Genomic DNA, 22,725 nt, shown 5'->3' with positions numbered 1-22,725 from the left:
ATAAATTTTGTGTCATCGTTTGTATCTGTACATAAATACTCCATTTTGGAGGTTTGCATATAAATAAGTAAATAAATGTCTAGTTTAAACTACTTTAGTTTTGCTGATAGCATCAAAGCCTGGTACCTGAAACCTGTATTAGGAGTTTTTTTTCACATCACAAGACATACTGCATAAATTCATCATAACCCACTGTAGCCCTTTCACACAGACACATACACACACACCTCACATATAAAAAAATACAGTATATTTACTGAGTACTTATATGATCAAAAGGGTTTCATACACCTTGCGTATGCAATTTCATGCTTCTACAAAAAAAAACTATTCCAAACTACAGTACATAATGCAAAACTATACTATAGTTGTGTTCGAGTCATGTGTGAGAATCCTTGCACATATCAAATGAGATCAAGTCTATGCTGTTCAACGAACATAAATTGTCAGTGTCATCTGAGCATTAAGTTTAGCAGAAGAAATAGTTGAGGGTAGCTGACAGTTATGCCAACGGCAGTCAATCGGAGAATTCAGGCTGCCATAAAATGTATCACAATTACCATAATAATTATATGGGGTTAATTTATCGAAAGCTAATCCTAAAATTTCACGACTCCCATTCTGATGTACAGAAGGTGCTGGCTGAACATTTTGACTTCCACGATATGTGCATTTGTCAACAACTCTCTTGAAGTCTACTAATACTCCACCGGTCCAATCATGATCAAGATTGCAGTTGTAAAGTCCTGTGTAAGCATAAACAACTGTTCCTTTGTGATAGGCCACAATCATTTGTTCAGTGGGATTAAACCGTCCCTTGTTAGGTATATTACACCATCCACTAGCATGGGTTGTACAGGCATTGTAGTAGTTTGAGAAGTAGAACATGTTAGTGGAGAGAGGTGATGCTTCCATGTATGAATGCTTCCATACAAGGGTCCAACCTCCACCAGATAGTGACATCTCACAGTATACCTATTAGATGAAATAAAAGTATGCAGTTAAACCTGTTGAACAAGAATTTTTAGCACATTTTTGCTGCTATAAAGAAGCTGAGGTATATAAAAAGTACATATACAGGGCTAGACCTGTTGGGAGTAAATATATGTTTTTATCAATAAATTCGTTTATTATTTAGTTATTTCAGAGACTGAATCTTTTCACTGTAATAGTAGCTAAGCTAGCAATATGATTCACATTATGCCCATATTGAAAACACTGCATTCATACATTAGTGATTACATATGTATTTCATTATTGCATAATTATAGCTGTAGAATAATGATATTGCAAATATAATCATTGCTGAGGTAAACTGTACTGTAGATATTTGCTTTATCAATATTAGCACACTTCCATCACTGGATCTGTACTTAAAAGTTCACAAGTGGTGGAACTACTTTCAATGGATCTTATAATCAAGGTAGTATGTAATAATGACAAATAAACTTCATTGTGGCTGCATAGGATGCATGCTCCTGCAATAAAAGAAATAGAACAATTTCTGCTTATTTCTCCTACAGTATGACGAAGTTAAATATTTGTTGACAAGTTTAGCACTGTAACGTACCTGATTGTAGGGTTGTGCCTTTAGTTAATCTATTTATATGTAGATGAGTTACAGGCATAGTCAATGGAGTTTATTGAGGACACCTCTATAATCCAGGGCACTGTTAAACAATTTATTGTTTAGTTTGGTTTTTAAAGGGAGGATTGTATGAAATTTTTGGTGGATAAATTTTTATTGGAAACAGCTGAAATTAAAAACAGAAACTGAAAAACAAAATTGGCAAACTTCATATTAGCAGGTACCTCTTGACAAAGACCACCTCTGTAATAAGACCACCTCATTATAGTAGCAATGTCAAGTAGGGCCCAACTCATGATGTAATAAATTATCAATCAATCAATCAGTCAGTACTTAAAATGACAGCTGCAAGGTTGTACAAAAGGATATACCATCTTACCATGCCAAAGCCTATAAAGTCCATGGTCATGTCACAAATGAAAATAAAGCAATTGCATGCATAATTTACTGTGTTGATACTGGATTTGATAATGGATTTCTCATGAATTTAGGAGTTGCATAGTTACAAATCAAAATTAATTAATGATCTTGGACTTTATGTCTAGACACTCACAATAGGTGTCTTCGAGGATTTAAAAACCTGAGGTGACGTCAATAACTACCAAGGCGAAGGTAATTATTGACATCACCTCAGGATTTTAAATCCTCGAAAATGCCTATTGTGAGTGTCTAACTATTACCAAGACATACATAAAATCCAAGATCATTAATTTTGATTTTGTAACTACTAAATCACGCACGATTCATGAGAAATCCATTATCAAATCCAGTATCAGCGCAGTAAATTATGCATAAAATTGCTCCATTTTCGAATTCATTTGTGACATGACCATGGACTTTAGGTCTTGGCATGATAAGATAGTATATTCTTTTGTACAACCCTGTAGCTGTCATTTTAAGTATACTGACTGATTGATTGATAATTTATTGTACACCTTAGCCATATTTGTTGGACATACTTGACATTGCTACTATAATGAGGTGGTCTCATTATAGAGGTAGTCCATTACAGAGGTGGTCTTTGCCAAGAGGTACCTGTTAATATGAAGTTTAGGCCATTTTAATTTTTCAGTTTCGTTTTTCAATTTCAGCTGTTTCCAATGTCCCCACCTGGTAGGAGGTGTCTTCACTGATAATAGACCTCCACACATCAAAGTAAACACTGCATACCATTGTCTAACTACTTTTCAGCCCTACCCCCTTCGCTGCCTAACGGAAAATACTTACTGGAATCTAGAAGAACTTGTGATTACATGGCAGAGGGATGTAAGATGCAAGTATCACTGATACCATGGGATATCACGCTTAACTTATAACAATATTAGCAATTAATTATTTTCAACCTCTCTTTAATATCAAGCTGAAAATGTAGGACATCTTGATAGTCAAGACTGATATACAAGTTAGATTTAGCAGCAGTACAACAGAAATGAAATGAAACTGTAGCAGTTGTTCAGACAGACAATAAAATTGTTGTTCATTACATGTAAAATTAATCACAGTTAATCTAATTACAACTCTCATCAATTAGTCTCACCCATAATGAAATATGTATTACTTTATTACAGCAATCTGACCAGAGAACTAACACCCAGGCCTACATACCTGACCACAAGCATTGTTGATGGTACTGTATAGCCTAAATATTTCGAGGGGGAAATTTTCGCTGATTTTGTGGTTTTGGGTGTTATCAGCAAAAATTTTACCCTCAAAATATTTAGGCCTCCATATAGTCTAATACATTTTGGGAATGTTTGAAAATCCGCAAAAAAATTAGTTTTAACAACGCCGGTTGCTCAACCTCGAAATATTTGCCCCTCGAAATATTTAGGCTATACGGTACTTTGTGTTTTCAAGTATATTTTCAATCACACAGTGATTGCATGCTATTTTGGATTGCTAGAAGGTGAAGTCAAGGAAACCAGACCTAACTCCATTGATAAGTGAGTCTGAAATATTATCATCCACATGGTATTAATGCAGATGAAGATATGAAGCAAATATACAGTTTACCTGCTTGCCCTGTATCCAATGCACTCCACTTTTGAGCAAATCAGGACATATTGCTGTTGAAACAGTCTTTATGTGCTTACATGAATCAGCACTGAATGATTTGACTGATCCCAGTGACGGCTCAATTCTGCAATATGATTGCACATGTTATGCTTGCTGAATAATAAATATTTATGCATACATACATATGACATGAGCAGTAAACATGCAGTAAAATACATTATGGGTAAGAATTAAATACATTGTGGGTAAGAATTAAATACATTATGGGTAAGATTATACCATAAGAATTAAACAAGTAGCAAGATTAGTTAGCAACTTCTAGATGAATTGCTTGTCAAACTTTGTTATAAATTTCTACAATGCATGTGGCACTTACCTATAAGGAATCCATTTAGCACTCTTACAAATCCAAATCAGCTTAGGAGAAGAAGAATTGTACTCGCTCAATCCTTCATTTGATTTAGTACAAGGTGTATCTGGTACAGTTCTCTGTATGAAATTATGGAATGGTATGACACAAATAACAAGGTAACACACTAACATATCCATACATTCCAGACCTTGTGCAGATGATCTTCAGATTGAGTGATATCAGCAAAACTAAGTGTCAAAACACTATTATTACAAGCAGTACAAGTTCCTATTAAAGTCGAATGCATAGCTACAACATTTTGTTACAAACCTGGTCTTCATTAAAATAGAACAGCTGAAAAAAGTAACTATGATCCAACAGGCCATCATACTGGAATGATACAACAGATTCTGCAATGCTTTGTGACTGACCAATAGTAAGTGGTCTTAACCATTTTATAGTACTTCCATGTCAATTAGCTATGTGGTCATTTTCTAATATGTACATTAGATTCAAATGAAATTTCTATGAGTTGAACATATGTGTACAGCTGTTTGGTTGTTGTTAATGGTTACTCATAGACATAACATAATATTATTATTATTGTTGATTATTGCTTACCTATACAACTAATAAGGTGAATTATGAATGTTGTACTATCAGTCATATGCGGAAGATTTGGTTGAAGTAACAATTCTCTTAAATTTTTGTAGTTTTTGCCGAAGTCATCGTTACGTGGATGGCTTAATTCGATTCCTGAATGCAGAGTATTTATGCCAAGAATTTGCAAACCCTTGCAACTGGCTTTTGGCATCATGCTATAGATTGCATTGTATAGCAGGCTAACCCATGCTATGAGAGTTGTTCCATGTAAAATTTGTGCCTTGCTGCAAATATCACAGCATGTTTTGCTGGCTTGGTTTCTAAGGTTTGCACCAACTAAGTTTAAATAGTCACATGTAGCTACAGGTTAGCTAATAGAATACAAATTGTTACAGTTCAAACATCTCCATCACATGCACATTCTGTAGAGTTACAGGGTAAAACACAAGGTAAAGATGTATGAATGCAACAGACTATTGCAGTACACATATATCTGTACAGGCCTATTAGTTTCACTTCACATACTCCTTGAATCCATCTTGCAAGATAAACTGATGAAACATCTAACTGCTATAACACCTTACCAACATGGGTTTGTAACTGGAAAATCACGTTTAACCAACTTTTTACAATCATGTGAAGACTGGACTTCTTCACTTGACCAAGGGTGTGGAACAGATATCATATTTTTAGACTTTCAAAAGGCTTTCGGCACTGTTCTGCACTGTTGCCTTATACACAGTCAAGTTGTCAGCCTATGGCATTAATACACAGCTGCTAAGATGGCTAAGCAATGTCTTGTACAATCAAACTCAGAGAGTAGTAGTGAATGGAGAAGCTTCAAACTGGTATGAAGTTAGTAGTGGAGCCCCACAAGGGTCAGTTTTAGGACCATTATTATGTAAATGATATTCCAGACCTAATGAGCTGCACTACTCAAATGTTTGGTAATGGCATAAAGATTTATGTTGTTATATCAACTTTAAACGACTCATTATTACTTCAAAATGATCTTGATATTTTGGCATTATGGTCAAATGATTGGCTGCATAGATTCAATGTAGCTAAATGTAAAGTTTTGAGCATTGGCAGAAGTTTACCAACCTCTTATCATGTAGGTGAAAGTGATGATTTGTCATTTGCCGCAGAAGAGAAAGATTTAGGTGTGTGGATCACTGAGAACCTTGACGTATCATTACAGTGTACAAAAGTAGCAAATAAGGCTATGCAGGCAATTGGTCTGATAAAACAAACCTTTAGGCATATTAATGTAATATCATTTCTAAAGTTATGTAAATGTTATATAAGATCTCATTTGGAGTACTGCACTCAAGTATGGAGCTCCTACAAGGCAAAAGACATTGATATTTTAGAGAAAGTGCAGTGCCATGCTACTAAATTAGTTCCAGAACTTGCAAATAGGGCTGGGCGGTATTGGAGTTTCGCTTCACGATATATCGTGCAGAAATATATCACGATATTACTATTTATCGCGGTTATTAAAGATGACTGCTATATTAGAGTAGCTGACTGCTTTATTAGGGTATCTCGATCCTAGCTGACTGTTCTATTAGAGTATCTCGATCTTTGTAAAAAAAAATTGACTAGCTATATAGTACTAGGTCCTTGTTTGCAGTAGTATCACGTGATTATTTGAGGTGCATTACAACAACCTTAAGGGCTTAATAAGCTGTCACAAACACTAAAAATCGTAATAATATCGATATCGTGATATTATCGTTTCACCGAAATCTACTCGATACAGATATCGTTTCATTGCAATACCGCGGTATTACTATAATACCGAGAAACCGCCCAGCCCTACTTGCAAATCTTCCCTATGAATCTAGACCACAGCAGCTTGGCTTACATTCCCTGTACTGTAGAAGACTATGAGAAGATTTAATCAACACATACAAATTACTGAATAATGTGAGTAATGTTTAATTACACTTCCTTCTTTACTCTGAACAAAGACTTACCGACCAGAGGACACAACTTCTGTTTAAATCTTTTTCAAATTTACAAATAAGACAGAAGTATTTTTCGAACCGTGTGATTAACCCTTGGAACAACTTCCCAAATTATGTAATGATTTTAAGAATAGACTTGGTAAATATTGGACTATAACAGGATATGGACAAATTTAAAGGCCTTGAACCTATAATTGTATATTGTAATGTCCATTAATAATGAATACTAATACTAATACTAGAATGCAACTTCTGTGTGTACTTCCCAACAACAAGCTATCCAGATTAATATAGCAGCTGCTATGCATCATTTTCTTATTCTTTAGAAGTGTTGTAATTTCATTCCTTTGTTCATTAGTGATAGCAATATGACTAGCAGTATGCAACTTTTACTCTTCTTAGAAATTTGAAATTTCTGTATATGTACCAATTTTTAAACCTGAAATGCTCAGCAATTTTGTCATTGATTTACAATCAGGTAATTCAATTATCACAATAGACCTTCCATATAAATTATAGATAAGTACACTAGCTGTATAGCTACATACAATGGAGAATAAGCAGTACATATACATGACAGGGGAGGATCTGTGGGGGTTACAAAATATGGCAAATGGTTGATACAACTAGTAGCGTAGTATGAGAAGTACACTCAACATGAGGAACATGCTTTATCTAGGGAACCTGGGGACATGCCCTCACAGGAAATTTTTGCAAATTTAGCTTTCTGAGATCGAAATTGGCAATAACAATGACTGGAATAAGCATTGTGAGCTAATGAAGTTATTATTTTCTAGCAGTGGTAACTAGCTTCCATATAAAGGACACAACATAAATGCTGCAGTATGGTTTGAGATCAAAGTTGAAGTTCAAGGGATTTGGTCTTTGTTCTTTATAGTTTAACGATGAATGTTCTATTAGAGTAGTTGAATGTTCTATTAGGATGTTTAGCAGCTTTTTTACCCATTTGATCCCATCTTATTGATGCCTAGAAGAGATTAACTCTTCTCTTTTCACTCTTCCATGTTTTCATTGCCCATGTATGCTTTAGATGCAATAGCACCTGTACTCTAGCTTCTTCTATCTTTCTAGCTAGCACATAGTAAAATTTTGGAGGGGAAGTGCAAAACTTCCCCTCCAAAATTTCTGAACAGATTTGAAATTTCATACCAAGATTTCTGAACAGCAGACCCCCTGCAATACAACAGCAAACACTTTTATCTTATTACTTTTAAACAACAAACTATATCCAACAATTGACAAACAGCTGCTACAAGTTGTATTCTTGTTTGTCATAAGGAAATTTGTCATGGTTTTTGCTTCTTTGTTATTGAGTGCTACATTTAGTGATGCAGAGCAATACCTCACGGCAAGTTTTTAGTTTTATTATTTTAACAATAAGCCATCCAAAAAATAGTGAAAAAATTGATACAGCATCTTCTACATGTTGTTTTCTTGTTGTTTGTCACCTGGAAACATTGCTGTTCAATTCTTTGTTACTCAGTGCTCCACTTAGCAATATACAGCATTCAAAGTTACTTTTAGCATTTTTATTTTTGAACAGCAAACCATCCAGCAGTTACCATGTAATAGTTTGGCCAGTATAGCTAAGAATATATATCAATAAAATACATATATAGAAAAGCAATGATTTATCTTTCAGCACCACATAAATGCTATAGTTTGCATGCAGCTAGGCTAACAACCAGCATCATAATTAGCTTAGTACATAAAATTACCACACAAGCAGCACACAATTCAGCAATCAATCAAATCTATCCACTAAAAGCTACACTAAATTTCTTTATCAATGTTCCACTGTACTGTGTTTTAAATTCTTTCAGCAAGCAAAGCAACTAAGAAACTGAGAGTTAATAAAATTGCATTTGTATAACTATATACTATAATTATTATCCTGGAACTGCACCAATAACCACTGAAGATGAGCTCTATCCTACCTTGTATACCTATATGTGCAGTGCACATGTATTATATATACTCGACTGTAAAAAGAGGAAACAAAGATTGACTTCATTGCAGCAACTATAACAGTATGGTAAATACAGATTTCATTAATTTTGTGATTGTATGTACTGTATTTCATATCAATACAGTATGTACATGTTCAGTAACTTAAAGTCAATCATGAACTAACAGTAGCTATGCACACATTGCTATACTTAACCATGCAGGCTCTAGTGCAGTACCAACATGCAGGCTTTGACACAATCATAACTCTTGATGACTGAACAGTCCTATAGCAATATCATCACTTACATCATGTACTGACTATATGCTGAACAATGAAATGAATTTTTAACATCCATTATTTATCCCAGCTTGATGTATGCAACATATACATGTATCTGGGATAAATCAGGGAGCTAGCAATGGGGTACTTGATGCAGGTGGTCAGAGAGAAAGTTTTCTAGTTCTCTAGTTACAGTGCTAGTACAATGAATTTTTCAGTGAGATTTTCAGAGCTCTAAATGATATATATATATACATCAGTGATGATATAGGTTCTAAAAAGTAGTAACTGATCTGAATTCAAAAGCATGTATGCTGGCTTTGTGTAGCTTTCTTGCAGGACCCGAGGCCTAGAGGAATTTTACTAATGCATGATATTGCAATGATTGTACTATTAAAGTTATTGACTGCTCTCAATTACTGATAATGCAGTCTCCTAGGTTTATACTAAATTTGCACTATCATTACTTACTAGCATAATTTGATGCTGCAAAACATATTATATTTCTCCCATTGTTTACTCAGAACATAACCATGTATATATGTATATTGCAGAAATACATATGTATATACATACATCATCATGTAAAAATTAATCCACACAAAAACATGTACAGCCAAGCTGTGAAAAAAGGTGCGGCCTTAAAAAGCCTGGGTGAAAAAGTTGTGAAAAATCAAAGGTGGTGGCCAACAAATGGCTGCAATGATGTTAAATACTAATAAATTTTAACAATGCACACAGCCATTATTAAATTTTATTAGCATCATTGCAACCATTTGTTGGCCGCCACCTTTGATTTCACAACTTTTTCACCCAGGCTTTTTAAGGCCACACCATTTTTCACAGCTTGGCTGTTATTGCGTGGATATCACTTCTTTTTGTAATCGCAAGTTCCAAAGCCAGCCTATGGTTGACCTTGATAATTCCTTTTAACTTTTTCCCTATATTACAGGAATCATCGAAAACTGCGTGGCTATATAAATAACTGAAATAAGATGAATTTTGAAGGTGCGTATACCCTAATGATAGCTGGGCAGATTTGACTCAAACTAGAAATGGAAGATGCCCTACCCTGAGGAAGCTTCCACTGCAGAAATGGTTAATTATACTGTTCAAGCACTATATAGGGTACGGATACATGAAAATTTTTTTATTTAGATCTTTTATTATTATTCCCAGGGTTACCAGCACCCCTTGCCACCACCCGACATCACAGAACTATATGACACTAGCTACTCCTTCTGTTATGACTACTTATAAAGAAATCAGTAAAATGTTTCTGCATTAGACAATTTTGTGTATAAGTGTGCAGTATATACATAAGACAAAAAAGTAAACTTAAGCTTAATGCAATCTTTAATATAATATACCAGCACAGATGATATTACTTAGCGATGTACATACAACGGGACAACATGAATGCAAGTGCATTATTACAAACAACAAATCTGTCTATATGTATGTGTTAATCATTGTCATTTAAATCAAGTACTTCATACGTGTCATCAATCTGACTTGAATTAGATACTTCTCTGTCAAATTCAGCTTCTTGATTTACAGGGTCTTCTTCCTGTACTAGCTGGTCAAGAGGATTTTGACTTTTGTTTGGTTTAGGAGGCCTCGGAGGAGGAGCAGAATTAGATGAAGTCATGATTTCATAAGGAGGTGAGTTTGAATATGGTATAGGAATATCATAGGTATCATCCTGATCACTAGTTGACGGTGATTGCTGTATGTTATCAATGACATATGTGTCATCATCATCACCACCAGCTGTAACTTGGTGACCTGTCACAGCCTCTGGTTGGTCACCTGGTATTGGCTCATAAAGTGGTTCATCAGTTTCATCTTCTTCTCCAGTAGCTGCAGGGGGCTGTTGACCCATCAGATGCCTAGTAGGAGAGTTTGGCTTTGGAGGAATAGCAGGAGCCCCATTGGTAGGAGGCGGAGGTGGTGGGGGAGGTGTGGTAGGTCGCTCCCATCTACGAAACGCAGAGCTACTACTTCTTGTTATTGAGCTTGGGCCATCACCACTAACTGTACTATGCCTTTTCTTAGCCTCTGCAGCAGTAACAGCAGCTAACACATCAAAAGCACCAGATATAGTTGATGTCCTATCACCAAGAAAGCGAGCTGGTGGCATATTAGAAGGAAGTTGTACATCTACTGCTACTTCACTTGTTGACTCCAGTGCATCTGATTGTAGTTCAGGGGGTGGTGGTGGCGGCGGCTGTTGCTGCTGATATGAAGTAGGTGGTGGTGGGGCAGGAAACCTTGGCACATATGGTGATGTTTGAAGTGCAGGTGATGTTTGTTGTGATTGAGGTAGAGTTTGGTCTGCAACTGAAAATGATGTGTCTGCATGCGTATTATGAAATGTTCCCCGAGTAAGTCTACCGTGTTCTAATGTATCATCTCCAGTCCTAACAGTTTCTGCTATTGTTAGTCGATCTTTCATACGCCTCAGTTTGCATAACCTCCATACCCACAAACTCAGCACAGGTATAGCCACCATTAGTATCAACACAATAACAACTGGAATGACTACAAACAGGATCAATCTGGGTATGACAAGGTCATAACCATCATCATCATTATTACGAGGTGCTGGTGAAGCTACATAATGAAAGCAGAAAACCATTTACTGCATGTTACATAGAATCATATCTGCACAAAAACAGTCAAGCTGTGAACAAGGATGTGGTTTTCAAAGGCCTGGGTGAAAACAGATGTGAAATCAAATGTGGTGACCAAGAAATGGCTGAACTTTTTGAAGATTGTATTCTTTTCACAGTTTGGCTGTTTTGTGTGGATTTCACTTCTTTTTACACTTTATGACTTTGGGTTTTAATTCTTCGTAGGCCTGCATCAAATATGCCAGCATAATAAAAAGCATAATAGGGTGGAGTGCCATGCCAGCATAATGCTAGCATATTAGGTGGATATTTCAAATGAGACTCCCTAATAGAGCAGTCAATGGAAACTGCAAACTGCACTTTAGATTGATACTCTCTAATAGAACAGTCACTTTGTAGTGAATACTCTAATAGAGCATTCACTCATGTTCCAAGATAATTGCAAAAAATTGTTGTTAACCTAGGAGCATAATGGGGGAACACTGAAAGTATAATAGGTGAAAATTTTGGGAAATCCTTGAAAGCATTTTGGGCTAAAATTTCAGTTCATATTTGACTCAGGCCTTTTTCTTCGTATCTATAGGCACAATGATGATAGTTGACACAATAATGATAGTTGAATACAGAAATCATAATTGCTAACTATAGTATTGCATGTTTAATTTGGCTATTTTGTTAATGTTTTATTAAAGTAGGGATCACCCCTAAAATGGCATGCTTCACCTAAAATGCCGCCTTCAAAAATCATCCTAGAGACATCTTACGCAATGAAAATCACCTTTATGGAATAACGTAAGTCCATCTAACATCAAATACAGTATTAAAAACAAAATACAGGTGACCAAATATAGAATTTTAAAAAATTTCCCCATCTCGAATTTCATTTGCCTGCCTGCATGCATGCCTGCCTGACCATATTCACAAGGCTGGAGGTCAAATGAAGCAGCACACAGGCACCATTTTATGCCACAATAACAAGCTAGCTCACCAGTGGCATGTGCCTTTTGGGGTGCCAACGAGTGTGTGCCCTTTGAGCCTTGTCTTTCTTTTTGTCTTCTAGTCGTCATCTTCTTCATACCATATCGAGGAGTTAATTTTCCATATCAACACTTTACCTGAGCAGCATATTTAGGCTCACAAAATTATTTAAAGCACTTATGCTTGGTAGACCCCTGAAACGTCATGGTAGACCCCTGAAACTTCATGGTAGACCCCTGAAACTTCATGATAGGTTTGAGACCATGCCCATTAACAATCTTGGTTGAATGACAATGATCAATTGCAGAGACCACACCTCTATTTATTCAATCACAATGACCACATTCCCTTATTATAGGTATATCTGTATTTATAATGCTAGCCCAGTGAAAATATGAAATAGCAACCTGCCCCTGGTAGGTGTCTCGAAGACATACTCTATCTAATGCAGCAGTCACCCTAATAGAACAGTCAGCTGTATGCTATAACAAAAAAACTAAACAAACTAATATAAAAATGAAGTAGGGATCCAAGCAATAAAAAGTAGTGAAACAAGAGATGAATGATGGTATTACAGCATAGCTTGGTTGGAAAATCCCTACTTTAGCATAGAACAAGACAATTATTATAACATGCCAATGTAGGAATTTCTCTCAGAGCTATCCATCATTCATCCTTTGTTTCATTACTTTTTATTGTTTGGATCCCTACTTCATTTTTAAATTAATAGTATACTAGTACTCTAATAGATTGCACTTTTTTTGAGGACTTCTAATGGAATGCACATAAAATGTTCTAGAAACTCCATTGTTTAAATCAAAACTTTTACTATTATAAGTACATTCAAACCAGAATTTATATTTGTAAAGTAGAAATTAACAACCATGATAGCAGTAGTTAAGGATGTGTGTGCTAGGTATGGAGGTCCTTGGCTCAAACTAAACCAAACCAAACCCTGGTAAAGTTTTTCCAACATTTCTCATGCACTTTTTAACCTAGCGGTGACTGTTGCATTAGGGTGTCTCAACCCCTACACTTGTTTGGTTTTTGCCTTGTAATTCTGTAGCTGTTTTTTCAAACCATCAAAAGGCACTGCTACAATGATTGGCCTATGTATACACCAATTATCTTTTTGTACGTAATAAACATGTAGAATTTTAATCATACCAAGAATTCACCTTTATACTTTATTATCTGTACCAAATTTCAAAGAAATATTTAAACAATTTTGCAAAGTTTGCAAAAAGAAAAACCTTGGCCCCCGTAGAACTCTTAAAAGAAAAAAAACATTAGCTGCTCTTACCTTGCAATTGTGAATGGCTGGAATGAATTGAATCCAATTTTGCTGTGTGGCCTACCCTACTGTTTCTGGTAGTACGTATCTGGTGGTACTGGTGGATGGGCGGTATTGCATTTTTGAAGAACGGTACAGTATTATGAAAAATAGTACCTAGGTATCACTAAATGCCTTTTATATTTTACACTCTTACACTTATACCCATATTGTACTAGTAGTAAAAGTTATCTTTTAAAAAGAACAAATGATTTGACAATAGTACCACAAAGTATGGTTTTAAAGTATCCCAAAAAGTAAAAAAACCATTGTGAATACACATAGGTCTATGATTGTCCACAGCGTAAACATGATGGGGCTTGACATCATGTATGGCCACCACTAAACCACCAAAAATTTAATTACTACATTAAATTCAGTATTTTTAGAAAACCACATTGGTATCTGAAAAACACTTTTATTAACCACTAATACCTAAATACCTCCCAACCCTATCTCGCAGACCGCTATAATGCAAAAACTGAGTGTGTTGGAGAAGGGATCATGCAGCTACGCATATGAGAAAATTACATTTCTTTCCTGTCAATATATACACATGGTGTGGTTCGCTGGTTTTCTTAGCACACTTCTGTGTGTCTTGATACATTGAAAACAATATGTACAGTAAGATAGCTAGGCTCAATAGAACATACCATTATAGATAATAAGATTGTGGGGACGACTATCATCAGAAAAGTACAGGAGCTAGCTGAACATACTGAGCTAAGTGCCTTCTTCATAACTTGTTTTAGTAGCGAGTTATAATTGATTGATTAAATAAGTGTCTGCAATTTATTTCTCATATTGTTTCTGAACAAATCAAATTTATTGATTTAACTCCACGTCTGTTCAAAATAAAAGGCTGAAACTTTGGTTCTCCACTCCTTCATAGATAACAGAGAAGCAATTTGAGGCTTTTGCTAAGCCAGTCACAAATATAAGTTCAAACATGACTGCTCTATTAGAGTATCTTGACGCTATAATCACGGATACCTGGCTCTTATATTTCCACAATTGTATCATAAAATATGACCAGATCTGCAAAAAACCTGACATACTGGTTAGCCAAGTGTATGCTCTGGCAAAGATTTAGCCTCATATGCTGAGTGATTAAATAGAAGTTTAAACTATAAAGTACGTATACATTAAACAATATAATAACTTTTAGAGTGACAACAAGTAACAACAACAGAAAGATTGATTAGTATACCAAGTGCAGGAAAATATATTACAGGCTCTTACAAAAACAGTTGCAACATATGAACGCAATGATATAAATATGCATCATCGTCTTCACCATGAATAAGGGAATCCATTGTAGGGTAAATTTTTCTTTGTATATTTTACCTTTCTTCACTACATACAAAGACAAAATTGATGCCTTGATGTGGCGTAAACAAATGCCCATAACTCACATACGTATTATTTTGTTGGTTTACTACATCAGTATAAACTTACCTTGAGTAGGCAAATGAGATGATATACAGCCAATAGATCCTTTCTCTTTGTTCATAAAGAATAAACCACTTAAAAATATACGGATTTCTTTAAAAATACACAAGTATTTTACCTATCGTAATCAATGCTTTATTTTGTAAAATTTGGGCTTGCATCAATATGTTGGGTTTTTGCACAAATGAAGGATAATGATACGCTGTAACTTCTTGCTTGTAATTGCCTGAGATTTGCTTACCCTAATACAACTGAATTATTCCAATAGAGCAGTTAGATAACTTTTAACATGACTGTTTTATTAGAGCAAATCAATTAAGTACATAATGATACTTATTCACAAGCTAGAAAGGTATTGTACACAGTCAGATATATGCAAATTTATTAGACAATGCAATGACTTAAGCACAAATATAGAGTATAATAATCAGTTGAATATCTTCAGCACTACAGCATAACATAATATGTAGGTAATGTTAAAGGCTTACTAGGCTGGTGCTCATCATACACTACGATAGTAGTATATCGTAGTGTATAGTAGGGACCACAAAGGAGTAGGCATGGCCCACGAAATAAAATCACCCAAAAAACAGCCTTAATTTTTCCTGACAACAATGAGGCAGTATTGGTTAGGTAAAACTAAGCCCAAACAAGCTTTCAGATCGACCCAAAACGCTTTCAACAAGTTGCTACGGAATTTAAAAAAAATTATTTAACGGAATTTTCTACTGACTGACTGATGCCTTCAGACAAACGTAACTCGATAACGGCTAAGGCTACTGGCTTGATTTTTTCACTGTTCAACGTTGCTTTGGCCCGACAGGTGCCTTTTGGCATACTGCAGTACGTACAATGCATTCTTCATGGACTTACCAGTATTCTCCTTTGTGTCCCATTCATCTTTGCTGACAGCAAGAAGTGTCGATTTGGTGGTAGCACGTGATGGCTTCCCTTCATAACGGAAATCGTCTGTATTTTTGATAGTGGTTACTTCGATTGCAGAGGCGTTTTCGAACAGTTTTTGATTCGTATTGCTGTGTAACAGGTTGAACATACATAGCCGACAATGAAGAATAATGGATACTTCACTATTCAGACGATAATTGATATAACTGGGGTGCGCGGCACTATCTCTTTCGGTATGCGTGGGTTGCAGAGGTGCTTTTTGAACAGGTCTTGATTCGTACTGCTGTGTAATGGCTTGAATATAGCTGATAACAAAGCATAATGGATACTTCACTTTTCAGACAATATAGCTGGGGCACACGGCACCATTTCAGATGCGGTATGCGTGGGGTTCATCAGTCATAATAATCATTTACAAAAAAAAGTTAACAAACAAGTACACAGAAAAATTTGGAATTTTCAAAATGGCACAGTAGGGATATAGCACTTCTTATTGTGTTACTGTGATTTAATATCGTGCACTACTCCAGCTTGTTTCAGTACTTTTTATTGATGTGCTATGGTCCCTAATCTAGTTGAAAATTCCAAATTTTTCTGTGTACTTGTAGTATATACGTATAGCCAGACAAAACTCAGATAATAGCTTGGCCCTTTAATTGTATGCAAGGATTCTGTCCTTGAATAGAAATCTGCTGATAAGGTGGTTAGAAGAATAAGGAGTAATTCTGAAATAAACGGGGATAAAATTCGTGACTAAATTTACATACAGTATGATGGGCTAAAAGCACACAAAAAAACAAAGGTAGAATTAAACTGGGGATCAGGTAGCATTAAATCGGAAACAAATACTATCGGATCTGCAATTAGACTATTGGATTCACTTGTTCATGAAGAGTATTACTATCTTTGGTTTTGTGTCTCCAGCCACTAAAGGGCATATGGATGCTTCCATGTTTATGGTGCAGCAGATACAACGTTTACCATTGTGGTATTTTTGTTGAACAGCTCTCTTTTTCGTGTGCATGGAGAGAAATATAAGCTATACCTTCATTACTTTGATGGATTTGCCCTATATCCCATCTTCATATCTTGTTTCAGTGGTGAGGTATACCGTATAGTAAAAAACTTTGGCAGTAAAAAACTTTGGCAAATAGCATTCAATTCGCCAAAGTTTTTTTGCCAATTATTTTAGATGATCACACGAGCACATTGAGTAACTAGAACTTGAGATGAAGGTCAGCTCGTACCACCATGCAATAAAGATCGAGCTGACTTTGGAGATCTTCGAAATGTGTCCCACAGTTGTAGCTAAGCACTCCAGCCACTCCTAAGGATAGCATTTCCAACCAGTTTCCCGTTCGCACGTCAGCTAGTTCATCGTCTTGCAATGGATTTGGCCAAATACTTTGATATATGTGATAACCTCTGCTACTGAAAAAGTAAACACAGTCGCTCTCGGCATCGCAGGAGACAGCAAAGCTCACCTTTGCTACAATGCTAGCATGTCATTAGATCAGTAGCTACAAAAGTACTGCTACAAAAACAACGCTAGCTACCTATACACTTACTACACTACTCAACTGATGAGTTGACACCTTGTCGTTATCCTAACGTACCACCGAGTAAAAACCCTGGCAAATATTATTTCAATCGCCAAAGTTTTTTCCGCCAATTTTTTCAACAGAGGGGTTTCATCACACTTTTTTACTGCCAAAGTTTTTTACTATACGGTATATACATATGATTGATTTGCCATTTCTTGTTTACTGTATTTGACTGGTTAATAGCTGCGGCTCGTATAATAACCACTCCACAGCCTAGAATTATTGTTATATTGTCATAAGAAAGCTGTGGCTTGTATCTGAATATACTAATGCAAGTGTTGATAAGACACGTTTGAAGCAGAAACCAAGCAAAGGAGTTATTTTAAGCCAGGAAATAGCATTTTTGAGAGAAGTTTAAATGAATGATAGTATTAAAAGATGATTAAACAAGGTCAGTCACTTGTGAATCCATTTAAACGCTGCGGGCTGCTGCCACACAAGCCCATAGTACCCAACCTCGGATAGTAGCCGCCTTTGCATAGTAGCCACAGGGGTTTCCTTGCTGAAAGTTATGGTAGCCATGGCTATAAAACAGTATATGGTGCTATAACTCAAAGACTATTCAACATAACTTCCTAAATAAATTAGCAGTCCACTCCTTATTACCATAGAAAACAGAGAAGCAATAAAAAGGAAATTCGATTGATGAATGTGTGTACATGGCAGATCAGGCAGTAATATATTTTAAGTAGTATTTGACATGTACACAAGAGACTGCTATTAAGTGTTGTAGGTTACACTATAACAACATATACAAAGCAAAACAGCAGCTAGGTCAAGGAGCCATATACATGCATAGCGAGGAGAGGACAGATAGTACAGTATCGCTCAAATATAACATGCATGTTAGGCGTACTTCCATATGCATGAACTCGACATGTTGACGTGGTTTGGTCTCGTCTACATGCAACTACACACATGAAGGCAGGCAGCACTGACACACGTGTGAAGGCAGCACTGACACACGTGTGAAGGCAGCACCCGGCAGCACCACCACACACATGATGCCTATAACATGTGTGTAGTAGTTTACTTTATGAGCATGACTCTGAACAAAATTACAGTAGCTACAGTATGCATGTACGTAGCTGAAGAACACGTGCATGGCTTGTAATGTAGCTAGCTGCTGCAATATTAAAATTATATGTAAACACCAACATGAAACATTGTTGTACAGGTAATAGCTACCAAGCTCATAATTTATGTGTATTGTGTTCTTCCACGGCTAGAGTAACCTGTGGATGCCAGCCCTAGCCACCACTAAACCATGGGTGGATCACATGTATAACTGTTACAATGTAGTACAGTACAGCTGTAACACTTGAAAATAGTGCCATGGATCCATATAATTAGGCTCAGGATTTTCTCAGTTCAAATGATGACTGCCAACTCACCTTAAGTAGCAGGATTAGGATATTCAATGATAAACTGTACAGAGTCTACAATATGTAAAACATTCGAATATAAATACAAACAAGCAATTAGCATAATTATACCACGCTGACTGCTTGTTGACAAGGCTTTTAGTAACAGTGGAGATCGTATAATGTTTGAATGCAGTGTGTTCAATTAGAAGTCCAGAGATTCTATTCTTGAGATCCAGATCATTAGCTATACAGCCGAGAGGTGTACTGGACTGGACCGGACTACTGAACTCATTATTCAAATACCTTTTCCAACCACTAAAAGTGATTACCCATATGTTTATACCACATACTCATGGTTCTCTGTGTCTTGTCTTGCATTTTAGAGGCACATACAGTGAACTGTATTCTAGTTTAGTGGTCGGTATATGATAAGTTAATAATCAATAGTTTATGTACATTACATGTACTTACCTGATAGTATGTGCATTGGGGAGTGTTTCTCTAGCTAACTGAACACTGTTGTATATTAGTTGCTATTTACAAGCATTACAAACCAAGGAGCTAGCCAAACTATAGTTTAGCTAAGTACACTTATACTAATGCAAGTTGGTTATTGGACAACCCGTAACTACACAGCTCGCCAGCCTAGATGTGTGTAGCTACACACTAGTTGCAATCTTGTATACACAGATGTACATGCAAGTTGAAGTCTTACATCCATGCGTGTATATAGTAGCTATGCATCTTTCAGATGCATGGATTTTTGAAGAACACGCGTGTTGTGTTTAGAACCACACTTTGTTGCATCACGCATGTTATATTTTAGCGGTATTGTATGTTAAAAATACAGGAAGATGGTAACTCAATTTTAATCCTACAGTTTTAAAGTAATCATGGCTAAGAGGTCATATAAAGTGATGAGGTTAGTGCCAGTGCTAATATTTTAAATGTGTCTTGGTTGGCATACAATTATGCGATGACTGTTTTACAAAGTACTTGATTTCACCATTAGAGTATCTCAAAAGTTCATAAATCTCTAGGGTCTGGGAAAGGAACAAAGGTAACTTAATGTTTGTGCCCCTTGTAAATCTGAAGGAAGTGGGATAGGGCAGGGGCATTGTTCCTCAACTATATACTCCAAGCTAGACTGCTACACTAAAATTTATTTGACAAACAAAACAAAATGTGTATTTCATAAACAACTACGTATAATGAAAATATATTTTACTTTATAATGTTACAGTAAGCTGTAACTCACTTGGACAGAGTTCATACTCTTCATCACTGTTATCTCCACAGTCATCAATCGTATTACATAGCATCGTTGTGTTTACCTCCACTCCATTTGTACAGTTAAACATGCCTTGGGCTAAATAACGTAATTACAAAATACAAGAATTACTTCTGTACAGGTTAATACATCATGGTCAACATAATTATAGTAGTAGTACTCTAAATATTTGCCTAGCATTGCTTGGACAAGTGTAGGAGATTGAATGATGTTAAGTGTTTACTGTTAAACAAACAGTTGATCTAATAATAAAAAGACTGAGAAAATGCATGTTTTTTTTGTTTTTTTTTCTCAAAAAAGTATGTTACAAATACAACTAAGGTAGCCAACATACAAGTAATATTGTAATGACGTAAAATACTACAACATCATAGCCTGGGTACACACGAACATTTATTCACATATAAAACAGCGACAAACTAAAATCCAATCACTAAGTATGAGAAAACAAATGTGTCTACTTGTCAACACTTCCTGTTTTGATCATTTACCCAAAAAAATCAACAAAGTGTACCACAGTTTGTATAGCTAGCCACAACGTGACACTTCACTGTTGTTATAATGACCAGCCCACTCCTTTCAGCAACACCCAAGAATGAATCATCAAAACAATGAAGTATTGCTCTTTACTATTATCGATACCAAGTAGTCTGTCTAATGCATAAAATCGGTACATAGATCAACAGCACCCATAAATGCTGAGTGAACCACTCTTTTCAGAAACAGACAGGATACGATGCAGAACTATTTTGTTTACAAATATATGGTTATTCTGCTTCTAAAAGATAACTTTGGTCATAAATGACAAATGTCGTGGTACATGCATGCATAAATGAGCACTCAGTTGGGTTGTTAGACAGGACTATGATTTCTGTTTATGTTCCAGTTAATAGATGTACCGGAATATTATTAAAGCTGAATAATTTTCTATAGAGTAACCCAAAGCACATAAACACTGTATGCTCTTTGCTCACACATTGATACACAGCTTCAGTGTTAAAGCCACATCTCTTATTTACAGCTTTGCTGCACTTCAGAACTATATAGTTAATAGCTATAATAAGGTGGTCAATATGTCACATTTCATTATGTTGTAAACACATTAACAGGGAAAAGGTCTAAATAGCAGTGAAGGCAGTATGAGGTTGCTACCAATCACTGAATTTAGAAGAGCTACACAGAATAATAGACAGAGACAGGAAATTTGCTCAGTGGAACAGAAAGTATATACTTTCACAAACAAGCTGGCAATATTCAAATTTTCAGCTTCTTTGTAACTCCTGGACTTGTTATACAATGTACGTAGCATCATATATTGGTACTATGTTATGTCACAAATGCATGTCCACCTTTTAGAACTTAATGACTCATAACTTCTGAACTATCATTCATTGTCTATGTTACAAGTTGCAAATATTCCACTTAGGTGACCTGTTATGTGATCACATGTATTTTGTGCTACCTGTCAGAGGCCATTTTATAATAGGACGTAAGCTTTGATTACCTACTACGAACGTGTATCAATGTGTGTTGTCAGCTACCATGACAAAGTTGCTATACTTAATATGTACAGCTATAGGCATACACGTCACGATCATTGACAGACTGTTTACCTGGAATGGTCAACACGGTGATACGTATATCTATTTTTTACACAGCATTGCACAAACAACAGGAAGTAGCTAACTTTAAAGTGAGATAGCTAGACCTTATACAAGTTAATATTGCTCAAACCATAGCATCATCATGTTTCTGCATGCTTCTACACCACAAAAATGAACTGTAGATTCCCCGTGAAACCTTACTGTTACAGAATTGAGTACCTTTGGCAACCAACCACAACCAGACCCACACACTGTTTCCTCATGTAAACTATGCACAACAATTTTAAGCCAACACAATGAGAGGCAGCAGTGGCAACAATGTCTGCTGTTGTGCTTTTAATAATGGAAGCTGAACACCCCCACTGAGCACTAGCTACGGACGACGGAATTGATAACTCAAAAGACGGCTGCGTAGCATAGGCACTTAGATAGCTGCTACATGGCGCGCGCAACAAAAGTGAACGAATGCATTTTAAAAACAGTATACGTAAGGTGACGAACATGAAATGTCTTACCAGTGCAGCGGTCTTCATCAAAGGACGAGAAGCTTAAGCCACTCCCATTTACACAATCGTTCACAGCATTGCAAATAGTGCTTTGATTTAGGCATCTTGGTCCTGGGCAGATAAATTCTCTACACTGTTGACATTCTGCAGGTCCAAAAATAAGTGCAGCAAGCACTACAACAGTAGCAAACGTAGACATCAAACAAGAGAACAAGAACTTTAAAACTTATTTTGCCGTACGTAAATTTTCCAAGCGTATACGATT

General features: G+C 36.0%; 2 protein-coding genes across 4 annotated transcripts; both read right to left on the bottom strand.

Moving 5' to 3' along the window:
- Positions 1-206: 206 nt before the first annotated feature.
- LOC136239027 (uncharacterized) lies at positions 207-4,315 on the bottom strand. 3 transcript variants are annotated; one of them, XM_066029763.1, is made up of 4 exons: positions 4,156-4,315; positions 3,981-4,093; positions 3,602-3,728; positions 207-975 (listed from the first exon to the last, which is right to left on the bottom strand). In XM_066029763.1, exons 1-4 carry the CDS (start codon positions 4,261-4,263, stop codon positions 430-432), a joined length of 894 nt encoding a protein of 297 aa, XP_065885835.1. In that variant the 5' UTR covers positions 4,264-4,315; the 3' UTR covers positions 207-429. The 3 variants fall into 3 exon arrangements, with proteins under 3 accessions (XP_065885835.1, XP_065885836.1, XP_065885837.1); XM_066029764.1 differs by having other exon boundaries at positions 4,165-4,315; XM_066029765.1 differs by having other exon boundaries at positions 4,146-4,198.
- Positions 4,316-10,116: 5,801 nt separating this feature from the next.
- LOC136237893 (bromodomain-containing protein 4-like) lies at positions 10,117-22,721 on the bottom strand. The gene is made up of 3 exons (XM_066028146.1): positions 22,470-22,721; positions 20,318-20,428; positions 10,117-11,399 (listed from the first exon to the last, which is right to left on the bottom strand). The coding sequence occupies exons 1-3, from the start codon at positions 22,657-22,659 to the stop codon at positions 10,249-10,251; spliced, it is 1,452 nt and encodes a 483-aa protein (XP_065884218.1). The 5' UTR covers positions 22,660-22,721; the 3' UTR covers positions 10,117-10,248.
- Positions 22,722-22,725: the final 4 nt, after the last annotated feature.

This window comes from Dysidea avara, chromosome 11 (assembly GCF_963678975.1).
Source record: "Dysidea avara chromosome 11, odDysAvar1.4, whole genome shotgun sequence".
NCBI lineage: Eukaryota > Metazoa > Porifera > Demospongiae > Dictyoceratida > Dysideidae > Dysidea > Dysidea avara.
Note: the sequence above shows the minus strand (reverse complement) of the source record. Positions and strands in the feature narration are given on the sequence as shown.